A 15697-nucleotide genomic window follows, 5' to 3' on the forward strand; every position below is an offset into this window, starting at 1 on the left:
TTAATGTCATCAGATATATAGAGATACTGATGTGGGAAAGAATGTTCCAATGGTGTTACTTTAAATGTCTTGATTATTTTGAGAACCACCCTTGGTGGTTCCTATTCTTATTTGCCCCAGAGGTTTATTAAATTCTTTCTAAGGTCTGTTGGTTGATCATGTGCACCTCAGTATGTGTTCACAGATCTAGGTGTTTGCTATAGAGTCTGGTCTAGAGTGTTGTTCAACCTGTCTCACTTTCGACTTTTTGATGAGGTACTGAAAGTTCTTTGTTGACTTAGATGAGCTGCCTATCTTGTTTTTTTGTGTGCACTTTCATAGGCTCTTTATTCTTGCGCAGGAGTCAGTAACTGAGGTGGCCAAGTCCTGCAACATGTGCTCTGGGTTTCAACCACGGGTCCATGTGATTTTCTCTGAGGTCATGGATTGAAAGCATAAGTACAGTTGGGAAGCCCTAAGATATCTTTCCTGGGAGGTCCTCAGTCCTGGCTCTCCTGTGGATCTGTTGAAGGAGGTCAGGTTCAGCCTGTCTGCTGTATCAGAAAACATACTGGTGGGTACAGGCGCCTGGTCAGTCCCACTCCCAGTCCTGGTTTTCATATGCACCTGTGGGTGCTTCAGTCTAGCAGGGGTGTTCCTGAAGATACCTTCCAGGCCCAACCCCATCCCCGGATTTTTTTTTTTTTAATTTTGATGATCTTTACATCATTGATTAGGGTTCCAAGGTTCAAGGGCTACAGGAGAGTGGGAAGACCATTGTTTCCACATTCTCATTTTTCCTTCCTGTATCTAGGGGAAGGGGAGAGACAAACACCCACCCTCCCAACCATCCCAGGGTCTCCAGTGTGGGGCATGCTCTGAGGGCACTGCTCAAGTGGTTTCGATAGTTCTGAATTGCTGCCAATCTCACCAGTCCTAGCATGATGAAATCTCTTCAGAATCCTCTGGCTGACATAATCCACATTAGGGTCTCCACTTGCCCAGATTTTCACTGCCAGTACTTGGCTGGGGTAGTTGACAAATTTGTTCTGTCCTCTGTTCTGGTACCAGGTGTCCTATCTGCATAGGACTCCAATATACTACCATATCCTCCATGTGCATTTGGATATGCTGTCCACTGCTCCATCTGAGCCACTTAGGAGGCTCAGCTTTGACACCCGCACTCACATGGAACCTGCAATTCTGTTCATGGTTGGGGTTCTGAGTCCAGCAATTCTATTTGGGGGATCACCAAATAAACTTCGCATAAAGTGATCTCAGACCAGATTCTTGTGTATCCTTTCCAGTACAGAGTCCGGCACAGACCTTCGCCCCAATCAGCCTGTGCATATGCTGGAGGCTGCAATTCCCAGCCCCAGACTGTGTGTGCACTATTGCATGCTGTGGCCCAGTTGGGGCCAATTCAAAGAATCTCTACCAGATTTGCCCCAGAACATAGCTCTCAGGAGTGCCAGCAGTGTTGTGATCAGTGTGACAAATCTGCCTCTTCTTCCAGCTCTCATGTGCTCAAGTGGGTGCCTTGGCCCTCTGGATTCCGCATCCTGATACACCCCATCTCAATGCCCTTATTACCTGCAGTTGCAGTGGCCTGGTCTGTGGAATCCCCTAGAATTCATCCCATTCATGTCAAACAAGCCCTTGGTGGTTTCTATCCTTATTTGCCCCAGACCCACTTCCTGAAGCAATGTGCCCCTTCCCCTCTCATGCCCCTCTCAAATTGCCACCCTATCTTGTCCAATATCACTGGATGGAGCTTTTGGTGGGCCCCAGTGGCAATATGTCCACAGCTTCATCCCGTCCTTTATGTGATTCAGACTTGTACTGGGAGCACAGTGGATTAATCCACTGTCAACAATGCAACATTCCATATGAGTGCTAGTTGAAGTTCTAGTTGTTCTACTTCTCATCTAACTCCCTGCCAATGTGTCTGGGAAAGCAGCAGATGTTCCAAATACTTGGGCCTCTGCACCATGTGAGAGATTCAAATGGAATTCCTGGCTCTGGCATTAGTTTGGGTTGGTTCTAGCCTTAGCTATCATTTGTGAAGTGAACTAATGAATGGAAAATCTCTCTCTCTTTTTCTCTCTCCCTCTCTATCTCTGCTTTCCAGACTGATAATTAAATCTTAAAAAGGAAAGAGTTGGTCTGATCTGGAATATGTACACTTACCATAGTCTATTAAATTGGTCATTATAATATATTTGTGGCAATTTACAAATAAAACAAAAATTACCTTGTAAATAATTGCTACAAGCTCCTTTGCTGTAAATGATTTCTCAGTGTTTTCCCGAAGTAAAGCAAGAATTTGATCTTCTCGAATATTTCTGTGAGAAATGTATTCTAGAATTTTAGCTTCAGCATTGTGGATTACTGGGCCATGTCCTGAATTAAAATTATTATAAAAATGTTAAGTACAATGGAAGTTATTTGGAAAGCCATACAGATATAAGAGATTTAAAAATTATTCACAATACCAGAAACGTGAGAGGATAAAATAAAACCCATATAAAATACCATTACACACACTGAAAACTATAAAACAATTTAATATTGCAATAGAAAACAACAGTGAGACAGCATACACAACAATAATAAGTATTCAGAATGTGCTAGGCAGTACTCTTCATGATTAATACATATTATTACAAGAAGCTCATGGGGGGACCACTGTGATTTTATAGCAGAGACTGAGCAGTGGGTATGATGGCTGAGGGTACATGACCTGTCCATGGCTATACAGCTAACAATGGGTAGAGATGGCATCCCGACTTGGAAGTTCTTAACCACTGTGACAGCAGAATTTTAAGAATATAATGGATTGATAAGTTGGGAATTCAGAAATTTTGATTGCCCAGATTAAATTATGCTGAAATTTAATTACCTCTTCTCAAGTCACAGCATGAACTTTGGCTGGCCACAAACGCCATTAGCTGAGCAGTGGTTAGGGCGTCTTGGAATCTCTCAGAGCTTACTTCTTTAATTGCACAGTGAGGATACCACTACCTACCGTATGGGATTTTGGGGAGGGGGACAGCTGAGAGAGTTCCTGCTCGTAACCCTATGGCACCTTGAATACACAGTAGTTATGACCATGACATGTAACTGACACAGACTCCCATTTGTTGGAGTCACTAACGCAAACACTCCAGGCACCTTTAGTCGTAGGCAGCTTCTCTTCTGCACAGCATAAACGTAAGTGCACTCATTTACACACTCCTCTTTAATATCAGCTACCAGAGTTTGTTTCTTTTATGTCATAACAGGAAGGTGCATGCCCAGCCTCCCTGTTTGCTACTCTCAGCAGTAGGCCCGTGTGAGACAGTGTAAGACGTTTAGGCTATTGGACTGGCAGATCTTCTCAAGACTCTTTGGATAGTAGCAAGAGAGAAGGTTTTAGAGGATTAAGCACCCAGCCTCCTTTTCTTCTGTGCCTCCTTGTTGTGCCCATTGCTGCCTTGGCTTTTCAGATGCCGGGAACTCCTATTGTGGAACAGTGCCGTGATAGAAACAACAGGTGTGTTTTTCTTCTCCCAACAATGGAAATAAAATGCACTATCTTATGGTAGAGGCAGCAGCTACTGATACTTCAGTCTTGTGAGTTAAGACACTAGAGCTCAGGTCCAGTGTTACTCAGCTAACATGTGGTCCATAACGGGAAGCAGGTTAACAAAAGAGACTGTGGTTGATGGGAGGAAAAGATGTTCCTATGTTCCTATTGCAGTATAAGCTTATTTCCTTTAGCAGTGCTATTAAAGCTGTATAAATGTTGAAAAATAATCCTGTCTTCATAAAAGTTTTTTTTTTTAAAGAATTTATGTATTTGTTTGAAACACAGAGACAGGGAGAGACAGAGAAAGAATTTCCATTTACTGGTTCAAAATGGCCACAATGGCTGGCCTGAGCTTCCTCCAGCTCTCCCATGTGGATGCAGGGGTCCAAGCACTTGGGCTAGCCTCTGCTGCTTTCTCAGGCACACGAGCAGGGAGCTGGATCAGGAGTGGAGCAACTGGAACCTGCAGGTGCTGGTTTTATGCCCTGTGCCATAGAACTGTCTCCTAAAGAAGGTTAAGAATGTAACTATTGGCCTTTTGTTTATATGTGTGGTTAGGTAAGACTCAGTGGTGTCATTTAAAGAACTATCTTACACACATTTATACTTCCAAGGCTGAATATATATGCTAGTAGAGTCAAGCCAATTCGAACAGGAGCTCTTCCCATCATTTGACCCAACAGTTTGAAAGGATTTAAAAATTCCTCACCTGGATATATGATAGCAGCTTTGAGATTCAGTAGCTCTTTTAGTGACTTCATATAATCATAGAGGTCTTCAAAGACAGTTGTTCCCTCCCCAAGGATGCAATCTCCAGAAAAAATAGCATTTTCCTCTTCCAGGAGCAGAGCCATGTGGTCATCGGTGTGGCCAGGCGTGTATATAACTCTGCAGAAGAAGGAAGAGAATAATAACAATTATGAATGCTTGGGCTTAGAAGAAATTTTGAAAAGTAAATTATTCTCTATCCCTTCTTCTGGATAAGACACAAATGGTATTAGAAGCTCCTTTTTCTTTGTATCTACTAAAAGTCATATCATAAAATTTTCCATCTTTAGGGGCCATCATGGTGGCATGGTAGGTGAAGCTGCTGCTTGCAATGCCAGAGTACCATGATAGAAAAATTAGTTGAGTCCTGCCTGCTAACACACCTGGGAAAGAAGAAGATGGAATAAGTGCTTGGATCCCTGCCACCCATGTGGGAGACCCAGATGGAGTTCCAGGTTTCTTTCTTCAGCTTGGTCCAGCCTGGCTGGTGTGGCTGTTTGGGGAGTAAATCAGCAGATGGAAGATATTTCTCTCTGTACCTCAGCCTTTGTGTGTCTGTATCACTCATACTTTTGAATATACCTTAAAAGATTCTTTAGTCAAATCAAATTGAACACTATGAAAATGCAAATTTAAGTTTCTCAAACTTTTTTTTTTGACAAATCATAAGCAGTTTGGACCACCAATTTGGAAAACAAAGAAAGCATAGGTAATTAAGTTAGCAGTCCTGTCAACTGCCCCAGGGAGGTGCTTTTATTATTTAGGAATACATATTACATTTTTTTTCTATGCAACTTTATATTTAAAAAACAAAGCTGTGGTCTTGTTTTAATACCAAATATCTTCCATGTGCTCATTCACTCTCCAAGTGGTCTCAATGGCCTAAGTTGAGTTGATTTGAAGCCAAAATCTAGGAATTTCTTACAGTTCTCCCATGTGGGTACAGAAGCCCAAGGACTTGAGCCATACTCTGCTGCTTTCCCAGGCCATGAGCAAGCAGCTGGATCAGAAATGGAGCAGCCGGGATTTGAACCAGTGCATATATGGAATGCCAGTGCTGCAGGAGCAGGCTTAGACTACTACCGTGGCACTGGTTCCAAAGAAATAAATCAATCTAAAAAATCAGCATATTTTTTATTTCTGTTACTCTTTTTCAATTTTTTTTTCAGCAAACTGATTCCAGTAATTTTAAAGTATGAGAATTATTTAAAGAATTATTATTTTTACTTACATTTATTTTATAATTATACTTAAGCAAAGAACATTGTTTAAATAATTTGCTCTGCAAAGCTTCTTTTGATTTCTCAGACTTACTGCTCTCTATTGGCAATGTTTAGCTTGGTATTATTATTATTATTATTATTATTGTTATTATTATCTAATCTATTTAGGCAGAACAACAGATAGGGAATGACAGAGAGCATGCTCCATCAGCTGGTTCACTTCCAAGATGGTTGGTCACTCAGGACTGGGCCAGGCCAGAGCCAGGAGCCTATAATTCCTTCTTGGTAGCAGGAAGGACATGGGCAGCAGGGACCCAAGTACTTGGGTATTATCTAGTGAAACTGTACTGGATGCAGAGTAGCCAGGACCTGAACCTGTGCTGCAATACAAAATGTACTGCAATATAGGATGCATTGCAAGAAGAAGCTTAACCCCTCTCTGCTTCACAACCCTGGCTCCAGTTACACTCTTGCACTTTGGATTACATTGCTTTTATATAGGTTTCCCATTATTTCCTTCTTTGTTTACCAGTTTGCCTTACAAGGTTACGAGTTTCTGAAGGACAAGACTGTCATTTTCTTCATATTCCCAGTGCTGGCCACTTAGTAGTAGTTACTTTTAGAAATACATCGCTCTCTAAGTTCCAGGCATTATATTCAGGGCTTTTATGAGTTTGACAATACTTTTTATGTGCCTAGAATATTTAAAAAAAACATTTATCTGAGAAACTCAATTGGCTAATCTGCCTTCAATCAGCATCACATATGGGCACCAGTTCCTGTCCTGGATTCCTGGATGCTCTACTTCCTATCTAGGTATCTGTGTATGGTCTGAGAAAGCAGCGCTGCACCTGTGTGGGAGACCTGGAAGAAGCTCCTGGTTCTGGACCAGCTAGGCTCTGCCTGCTGTGGCCATTTGGGTAGTGAACCAGCGGATGAAGACCTTTCCCTTTGTCTTTCCTTCTTCCTGTAAATCTGCCTTTCCAATATAAATAAATAAATAAATAAATTAATTAATTAATCTTCATTAAAAAATGAGTTGAGCAGCTGGGATTCAAACCAATGCTCTAATTCAGGATGACCACATAACCAGGCAGCCTAATCCTCTGTAGCAGAGCACCATGCCTAGAACATTTATAATACAATTTGGTAATAATGGGATATTTTGGGAGTTTGGGGAAATATAATTGCATATTTGTGTTTATTATATAGGAATTGAACACAGGCTTATGGTTAGAATAGTAGACTGAATAGTTTTCCATCTCTTTTCTTCTAAAACACTAACAAAATTACCAGTGAAGGATTTTTTTTTTCCAGGGATGAGAAGGCTGGGAAAAGAGATTACATCATCAAATAATAAGAAGAGAGAAAGAAATATGAGTTACATGAGACGGCTGAAACCTGAATTTAAAATGGTAAGGGAAAAGCTGAGAATGAACCAAATTTATACTGCAGAATTCCACAAACTGTCAACATTGGGGTATCAGGAATCTGGAGATGAAGAGCAGAGGATTGGGGGCAAGAGAGAACAGCAAGAACAGCAGAAAACACAAGGATCAAAGTCTGTTTAACTAACATGCAGATCATCAGATTCCCTTGCCATTGTGAGCAGTTGGACAAGTGCCCCCAGTCCCACTAAGGGAAAGGCCAGATGTAATCTGCTTTGATGAGGGTAAAACACTGATGGAAGAGTTGGATCACATGAACATGTGTGTATCCCCAAGCCGTCTTTTCACACTCAGCTTCCACAATGCTGTCTGGCAGGCCTTTGCCTCAGGAACAGGTTAGGAATCTTTTCTAAGTTATGCTACCAGCTCAGCAGGAAGGCCTTGAAGATGTCAATGCTGGACGTTTCCCAACTAAGTTCATCCAGATTGCTCTATAGTCAGGTGCACAATCCACACAAAACCTCTCTCACATTCTGAGAGCCCCTGATGGCTCTGTAGTTTCTATTAGCAGACATTTAGGAAATGTCAGAAGGTAATCAGGAGTACTAAGCACGCCCAGAACACCGCTCACATTAGCGGCAGGGGAAAAAACAAGCAAACAAAGGAATTTGGAGGCAACAAATTACAAGCAAGGAACTTTTCCAAACCCCAAACCCAAACCAGGAAGATTCTAATGGCCTCAGTGAGATAAGAGAAGAAATTGCAACTATGAAACAAACAAACAAACCAACAAAAAAACCATGGCTAGAATAAAAGAAACATTTAAGGAATTGAAAAGAGCTCTGGAAAATTAAAACTGGGGGCGGGGGGAAGAAATGAAATACACTGTAAGAATAAGAGAAAAATTAATAAAAGTCACCCAGAAAGGTTATTCTTTTTCTTTTTTTTCTTTTAAATTTTTTTTAAAGATTTATTTATTTTTATTACAAAGTCAGATATACAGAGAGGAGAAGAGACAGAGAGGAAGATCTTCCATCCGATGATTTACTCCCCAAGTGAACGCAACGGCCGGTTCTGTGCCGATCCGAAGCCGGGAACCAGGAACCTCCTCTGGGTCTCCCACATGGTGCAGGGTCCCAAAGCATTGGGCCGTCCTCGACTGCTTTCCCAGGCCACAAGCAGGGAGCTGGATGGGAAGTGGAGCTGCCAGGATTAGAACTGGCTCCCATATGGGATCCTGGCATGTTCAAAGTGAGGACTTTAGCTGCTATGCCACGCTGCCAGGCCCCCAGAAAGATTATTAAAAAGGCAAAATGATAGAAAATAAAAGGGAAAAAATGATGTGTATCAGAATTCTAGAAACAGGAACTCTAGGAAATGGCACAGAATACAAGAAGATGAGAAAACAGCCAACTTTAAGAAAAACTTCTACAACTCAAAGATACAATCTAGGACTGGAATGGCCTAGTTGGGATTGACAAGGAGGCTCTCCTTAGACCAAAACAGTAGTCAGGCTTCCCCGATTTGCCACATGCAAATATGGCACCTGGCCATACCGAATGCTTTGAACTGAAGGGATGTGAGAAAACTGAGGAATTTGAGAAAATTGCAAAAGCAAGAAAGTCTCCCAGAGTTTCTCCCCTGAACCAGGTCATAGAACAAGAGAGAATGCTTTGTCTTTCCTCTGAAGCACATCAGAAGATGCTCATGTAAGATGCCCAGCAAAAAGAAATCTTGACCTCTGAAGACACGGACACAGGGGATCCACAGAAGTAGGCCTTCCTAAGATCTTCCCTCTTCACCTTATTACCCCTCCCTTCCCAGGAAGTGACCATCGGATCACAGCTTTTGTCCACTTCGCCCTCTCTACCAGCATCCACCTCTTCAAACTTCACATACAAACACAGAATCTTTCTGATTCCTTGACTCTTTTATTTCTGAAGGCTCATGTGACATATAAGATGCATAAAACAATTTGTATGTCTCCCTACCACTTCTATTCCTTTTTAAACTTTGTTAACTTTATTTTCAGACAGAGTCAGGGACCCTAAGAAAGAACAGAAAACTTACTCCTTCTATAGCGATTAGGCTTGATCTTGAGCTGGTAGAATCCAGTTGGAACAAGAATCTTGCTAAGGCAGTTTAGGGAAAATCCCCTACCCATGGCATCTGTGTTGCCCACACCTGACTGCAGCAATCATCCTGTCAAGTTGGTTGGTCCCTAATGCTTCCTCTTAGTAACTGCCCATCCAACTGACTCTCTGCACACCCTCCAATCCCATTCCTTAGCTCTGAATTTGCCCTTGTCAGAGATGTTGCCTGTGTATCTGACTTTCCAATAAAAATAAAATAAATCTTTAAAAAATATATATAAGCCTTTTCCCTCAATGCAAAAATCCCAGTCCCAGTGGCTTTTGTATCTTTTGTCATGGCTCCCTTTCATAAAAGTTTGCCTATTGTCATATACATATTTATATAAAAGTTTACTTATACATTTATATAAATATAAAAATGTATTATATATATATTACACCGTATACACAATATATATTATTTTAATTTATAGTACATGAATACATTATATATTATGTATAATATAGCATATATTATATACATAATATATACAAATTATATATAATATAGTATATATTTATAAATATATAAATATATAAATCATATAAATATAAATAAATATATATCTTAATATATATATATAAATATATAAATACATATATTTATTTATTTGTTTGTTTTGAAAGCCAGAGGAGAGTGGTGCCTTGATAGTGAACAGATGTTTGAAGATCCACCATCATTTAATTGGCTAGATTCCCAGGTAGAACAGACAGAGGAAACATAAAATCTTTCTGTCTTTTAGTACTGCTGGAGTGAAGACATCTTTCCTTTCCTGACCTGGGACATTAGAACTCTAGGTCCCTAGACTATGAGACTTCTCTATCACCAAACCCCCTGCTTTAGTCCTAGGACCTCTGGCCATGAACTGGAGCTGCACTGTCAGCTTCCGTGGTCTGGAGGCCTTGGGACTTCATGAGTTGTGCCACCAGCTTACCAGGCTCTCAACCCAACAGATGGCCTACATTGGACTTAGGCTCTGTAATTATTTGAGCAGTTCTACTAATAGATCTCCTCCCCTTCTTTTGTCTGTAGAATCCTAATACATTGCTCAGTCTCATTAATATTATCATAAAATATTAACCCACACTTTTAACCAGGAGAATAAAAAAAAAACTGTACTGAAGAATCAGTACAGTTTCACAACATGAACAATAAAATTAAGAAAGTACAGGTGGGCCCAGCATGGTAGCCTAGTGGCCAAAATCCTCGCCTTGAAGAGTTTAAACTGCCAGGGTCCCATATAGGTGCCGGTTCATATCCCGGCTACTCTGCTTCCTTTCCAGCTCCCTGCTTATGGCCTGGGAAAGCAGTAGAGGACGGCCTAAAGCCTTGGGACCCTGCTGTCATGTGGGAGATCCTGAAGAATCTCCTGGCTGTTGGCTTTGGATCGGTTCAGCTCTGGCTGTTGTAGCCACTTGAGGAGTGAACAGAGGATAGATCTTGCTGTCTTTCTCTTCTTTGCTCTGTAAATCTGACTTTCCAATAAAAATAATAAAATAAATCTTAAAAAAGATACAGGTGTTTCAATCTTACAAGATTTCCTGAAAATAGTAATAAAGCTGTGGAGAAAACTCATAAGCCCTTCTCCCTAGATACTGAAAAGACATTTAACAAAAGCTCTTTAAAGGGAATATTTAAGAGAACTGAAATAATTATAACTCTGAAGAATTTCTCCTATGACAAAAAAAATTCACATATTTTTCCTAAATACTGAAACTGTAACGGCTGTTAAAAAGAACCCACTGAAGTATTACATGTAAGTTATGAGAATGGGAGGTATTAGCATAATGAGAGCAATTATGTCTGAAATGCATTGACCTTAGAGTAAGAACTGCTATGTTTTTATGGCTTCTAAGTTCATGCTTTATATATTGCAAACAATTACTATATTATAGTTGCTCTGCTGGTGAGGTATTAAAGAGCTATTAGGAATAATTTCTTTTGTCTGATTAAACATGCTGCAACCTGTTAATAAAAGTATTCAGTGTTGTATGAAAATAATTCCAGGAGGTATTTTGCCAGCCAAGTTTAAAATATATACCTGCATATGGGTGTGTGTCCGATCTTAGGAATAAAATTGTGAGCACATAGAATGCATTAACAAACAGAACTCCATTCTTTTTTTTTTTTTTAATCTATGCAAACTCATTTGGAGGGCCATTCTTTTCAGTCTGCAAATTGTTGACCTGTCAACATGCTTGCAATGCCTCCTTTGTTACCTGCTCCTCCCCCAACCACACCAGAATTCAGTAATGGTTTTCTTTGATATTTTCTAGGCTGATGGCCATAAAATGTCTTAAAGTAGGGCATCGGAAAGTGCAATTCTTCAGTTAGCAGGCTGGCTAATGCCTTCCTTTGCATAAAACTGTGTTAATTTTGAACTCGAATAGGCAGGAGGCAAAAGCAAATGGCATCAGAAGTATTCTGCTAAACATTAAAGAAAATGCAGCTGTGGTCTTCCCATTCCTCAGGCAGAGAACTCATCTAGTTCTGCCACTTCTGTCACTGGGTAGATTTTTACAGGATAGGTGTCCTGGAAACTTCAGGATGGCTAACAAAAGCTGCCAGATGTTTTCTCCAAGAAATTAAACTTGGTTCATTAGAAAATTCCTGAAAGTCATAATGGAATCAAATTTGTACTGAAAAACTGTGGATTTCTACTTTTGACATGGTTCTTGGGTATTATTTCTGCCTCTATTGCAAGGCTGGCAAGTAGACAAGACCAGCTGGACAATGAATATCTGAAGACTGCAGCAAATCTTAACCTTCTATATATGGAATTTTTGCTTAACAGGTCTTGACGTTAATATTTAGAATTTGGTTTAAGTGACCTTATAAAAATGGAAACTGGAATTATGGCCAAAAGGAAAGTAAATGTTCTATTAAGGTTTTTTATCATAATTAGCGTTTATATTTTAAGATTATTAACAAATAGGAATTTTTAGAGTATGTATGATTATATTTTATTTTTTCCTGGTTTGTCTATGTCTTAAAATAGACTCTCATGTTTATCTTAGTTAGAATACAGTAAAATGTAAATAGAATTCAGATAATGTTGAAATCCTTGGGAGGAGGTAGAGATAGGAAGCTAGATGAGGATCCTGTAGACACTGACATGGCTTTGTTTTATCACTTGGGTGCTGCTCTCCAGTGAGTTTATTTTATAAAGATCATCATGCTTTAAAACAGTTTTAGAAAATGTGCTTGTGCTCACCTCACTGGCAGTTAACTCCCAAGAGCTGCATATTTATTCCTTCTTTCCTTTTGTTTTTTCCTCTTTCATTTGAGAAACAGACACACATATAGAGTTCCCATCTACTGGTTCACTCCCCAGATACTGCAATGACCAGGGCTAGGTCAGGTCAAAGCCAGAAGCCGGGAGCTCAATGTAGGTCTCCTAAGTGGATGCTAGAGACCCACATGCTTGAACCATCACTGCTGCCTTTTGGGGTTTACATTACAGCAAGCAGAAGAGGTGAATGTGGGTGTGGAAACCAAGACTCGGATGTGAGACGTGGGTGTCTTATCTGCATTTAGCCATGACTGTGATAACTGTGATTAATTACCCAGTATTATAATCCCCAAATGTTTGAGGCAGAACACTCAATGAATCACTTATTGCATCTACCCCTGTCATTCATTTGGCCCAGGGCTGGTAAGCTATTGAAGGAATTCAGTACCATTAAGAATACTTTTTGAAGAAGTACTAATGTTTGTATTTCTTTGGTATTATGAGCAAATTATATTAAATGATATTATATTTCCAACAAGAGTATTTTTTTTATTATTATTATTGGAAAGCCAGGTATACACAGAGGAGGAGAGACAGAGAGGAAGATCTTCCATCCGATGATTCACTGTCCAAGTGAACACAACGGCCAGTGCTGCGCCGATCTGAAGCCGGGAACCTGGAACCTCTTCTGGGTCTCCCACGCGGGTGCAGGGTCCCAATGCATTGGGCCGTCCTCAACTGTTTCCCCAGGCCACAAGCAGAGAGCTGGATGGGAAGTGGAGCTGCCAGGAATAGAACCGGCGCCCATATGGGATCCCGGGGCGTTCAAGGTGAGGACTTTAGCCGCTAGGCCATGCCGCCGGGCCCAACAAGAGTATTTTTTAAGCTTCCCAGATAATAGCTGATACGTAAATTACATTTTGTCAATTACTGGCATAGTTGGAAGAGGATGTAGTTGGTTATTGGAAAGAGGACACAGAGATCTGTTGCTGCGTTTTTCACTTTCTCATTCAATTGTTTACCTGCTTACTTCTTTATAGAAAATTACTACATCCAGGTTAAATATTCAGTGCCTTGTATGTGCAATGCACTGAGGATCTAAAGATAATTCTTTCATGTATTTGTTTCAGAAAAAGCCTAGCAAATTACTAAATCCATTTTCTATTTTTCCAGGGCACAGAGTTCAACTATTGCTAGGAATGGCACACAGATAAACTGACAGCTAATGCAACAGAAGGCTTGGTTTATGTCAATGCCCCATGCAATAAACCTCCCATGTTTGATGTTACCTGATGGATGGATGGAGGTGAGCAGGACCATGTTGAAAGGCAAATGCTGAGGCAGGTGGAATGATGAAATTGAAGAATCCTAGTCACGACTTGCAGGAGAGCCTCTTGTTAATCAGAAGCTTTTTGGGGACTTTATTAATTTATTTTTTTTATTGGAAAGTCAGGTGTTCAGAAAGGAGAGACAGAGTGGGAGATCTTCCGTCCGCTGATTGTCTGCCCAACTGGTCACAATGCCTGGAGCTGCACCAATCTGAAGCCAGGAGCCCGGAACCTCTTCTGGGTCTCCCACTCGGGTGCAGGGTCCCAAGGCACTGGGCTGTCTTCAACTGCTTTCCCAGGCAACAAGCAGGGAGCTGGATGGGAACTGGGGCCACAGGGAGAGGAACCAGTGCCTATATGGGATGCCGGCACGTGCAAGGTGAGGACTTTAGCTGCTAGGTTACCATGCTGGGCACTTTTTGGGACTTTATGTGACTGAACAATTAATGTATTCAAGTTTGAGCCATTTTTTTTTTCATTTGAGTTGATCTGCCATAGCAACTGGCGTTAAGTAATCATGTGAATTTAAGGAACTGATTATGTTTTAAGACACCTATACTACTCCTCTCCCTGACATATACACACAAAATCCCACAATACAATTTAATAAGTGTCATAATGAAATAATAAAAGTCGGAGGATATAAAGTTAGAGGAGGAAGGGAGTAGTTAATTCTGCTGTGGAAGGGTTCTTGAAGGAAGTAATGTATGAGCTGGCTCCTGAAGTCAAAACAGACAGGAATTTATCAGGGAGACAGGTGGGGCGGCGGGGCGATGCCTGCTAACAGGGAGGATGAGCAAAGGCAGGAACACACAGGATGTATCCATGGCTAGGTGCCTGGTCTTCTATCGAGTGGGAGACCTGATGGGAGCTGTTGGCTTTTGCTTTGTCCAGCCCCAGCTGCTGTCAGCATTTGGGGAATACGGAGTAAATGGAAAAGTTCTGTCTCTCCTACCTCTCTGTCACTTTGCCTTTTAAATAAATACATACGAAATTCTCCAAAGCAAGCAAAGCAAAAGGCCTATAGGGTGAAAGGTTTTTACCCATTTCTCAAGCAGTCTGTTTTCTCTTTCAGGAGTAGAGGATGGTACCAGATTTGTTGTGCGTTTCTCTTGTCCCCTTCCTAAGATATTCTCCATATGTACATATATAAATAAATCAGGCCTGGCATGATGGCTCAGTGGCTAAATCCCTGCCTCACCAAGATCCCTTATGGGTACTGGTTCTAGTCCTGGCTGCCCCACTTCCCATCCAGTTCCCTCCTTATGGTCTAGGAAAGTAGTAGAGGCAGGCCTAAAGCTTTAGGACCCTGAAGAAGCTCCTGGCTCCTAGGTTTGGATTGGCTCAGCTCCGACCGTTGTGGCCACTTGAAGAGTGAACCAGTGAATAGAAGAGCTTCCTCTCTGTATCTCCTTCTCTCTGAACATGTATCTTTCCAATAAAAATAAAATAAATCTTAAAAACTCCAAATGTTAATGGATCAGTCCTCTCCCCATTTGGATATGATATGCACATGGGCCCTTGCCTTGCCCAGCTAAGGGACATTCACTTACCTTAGAGTAGCTCCCTCAGTCTTAATCACATCTCCATCTCTCACATAAGTGTATTGTTGCTCTCCATTTCCTATCTTTTCTTCTCTATAAGGATTCCGTGGGAGCTTTTTAATGCAATAGGCAGAATCTGGTCACAAAACGTAAAATAAGTGAAGTCATACATTAAACGATAATTCAGCCTTTTAAGAAATGAATTTTACAGTTAGTACTTGCACATGACTATAGTACTAAGAGACAACAGAAAGTTGGTGAGTTACAGCGGCTTTTTTTGTGGGATAGAACTATTTCATATTCTTCCATAAAGAGCTTTTTGTTCCGTCATGCCTCTCTAGGCTTATATAAAAGCCTTGTGTTTCCTTAGTGAATCCTTCGCTACACAAAATTTGAAAGTCATTCACATCAGATGTTGATGACATCAGGTGTTGTTGAGGTAGTGACACAAAGCAGGAAACTTGTTTCCATCTAGTGCCTGACTTAAAGAAGCAAGTACAGTAGCTAAAACCAAAGGATTGCTAGGAAAAG

General features: G+C 40.8%; 1 protein-coding gene across 1 annotated transcript in view; it reads right to left on the reverse strand.

Moving 5' to 3' along the window:
- LACTB2 (lactamase beta 2) overlaps positions 1 to 15697 on the reverse strand; it is a 31832-nt gene that overhangs the window by 4395 nt on the left and 11740 nt on the right. The window contains exons 3-5 of the mRNA XM_004588036.3: positions 15176 to 15302; positions 4260 to 4438; positions 2234 to 2382 (exon numbers count right to left, since the gene is read on the reverse strand). Of these exons, the coding sequence (XP_004588093.1) occupies positions 2234 to 2382; positions 4260 to 4438; positions 15176 to 15302 (455 nt within the window). The remainder of the gene's footprint in view (positions 1 to 2233; positions 2383 to 4259; positions 4439 to 15175; positions 15303 to 15697) is intronic.

The sequence above is a fragment of the Ochotona princeps genome, chromosome 9 (assembly GCF_030435755.1).
Source record: "Ochotona princeps isolate mOchPri1 chromosome 9, mOchPri1.hap1, whole genome shotgun sequence".
Lineage (NCBI taxonomy): Eukaryota > Metazoa > Chordata > Mammalia > Lagomorpha > Ochotonidae > Ochotona > Ochotona princeps.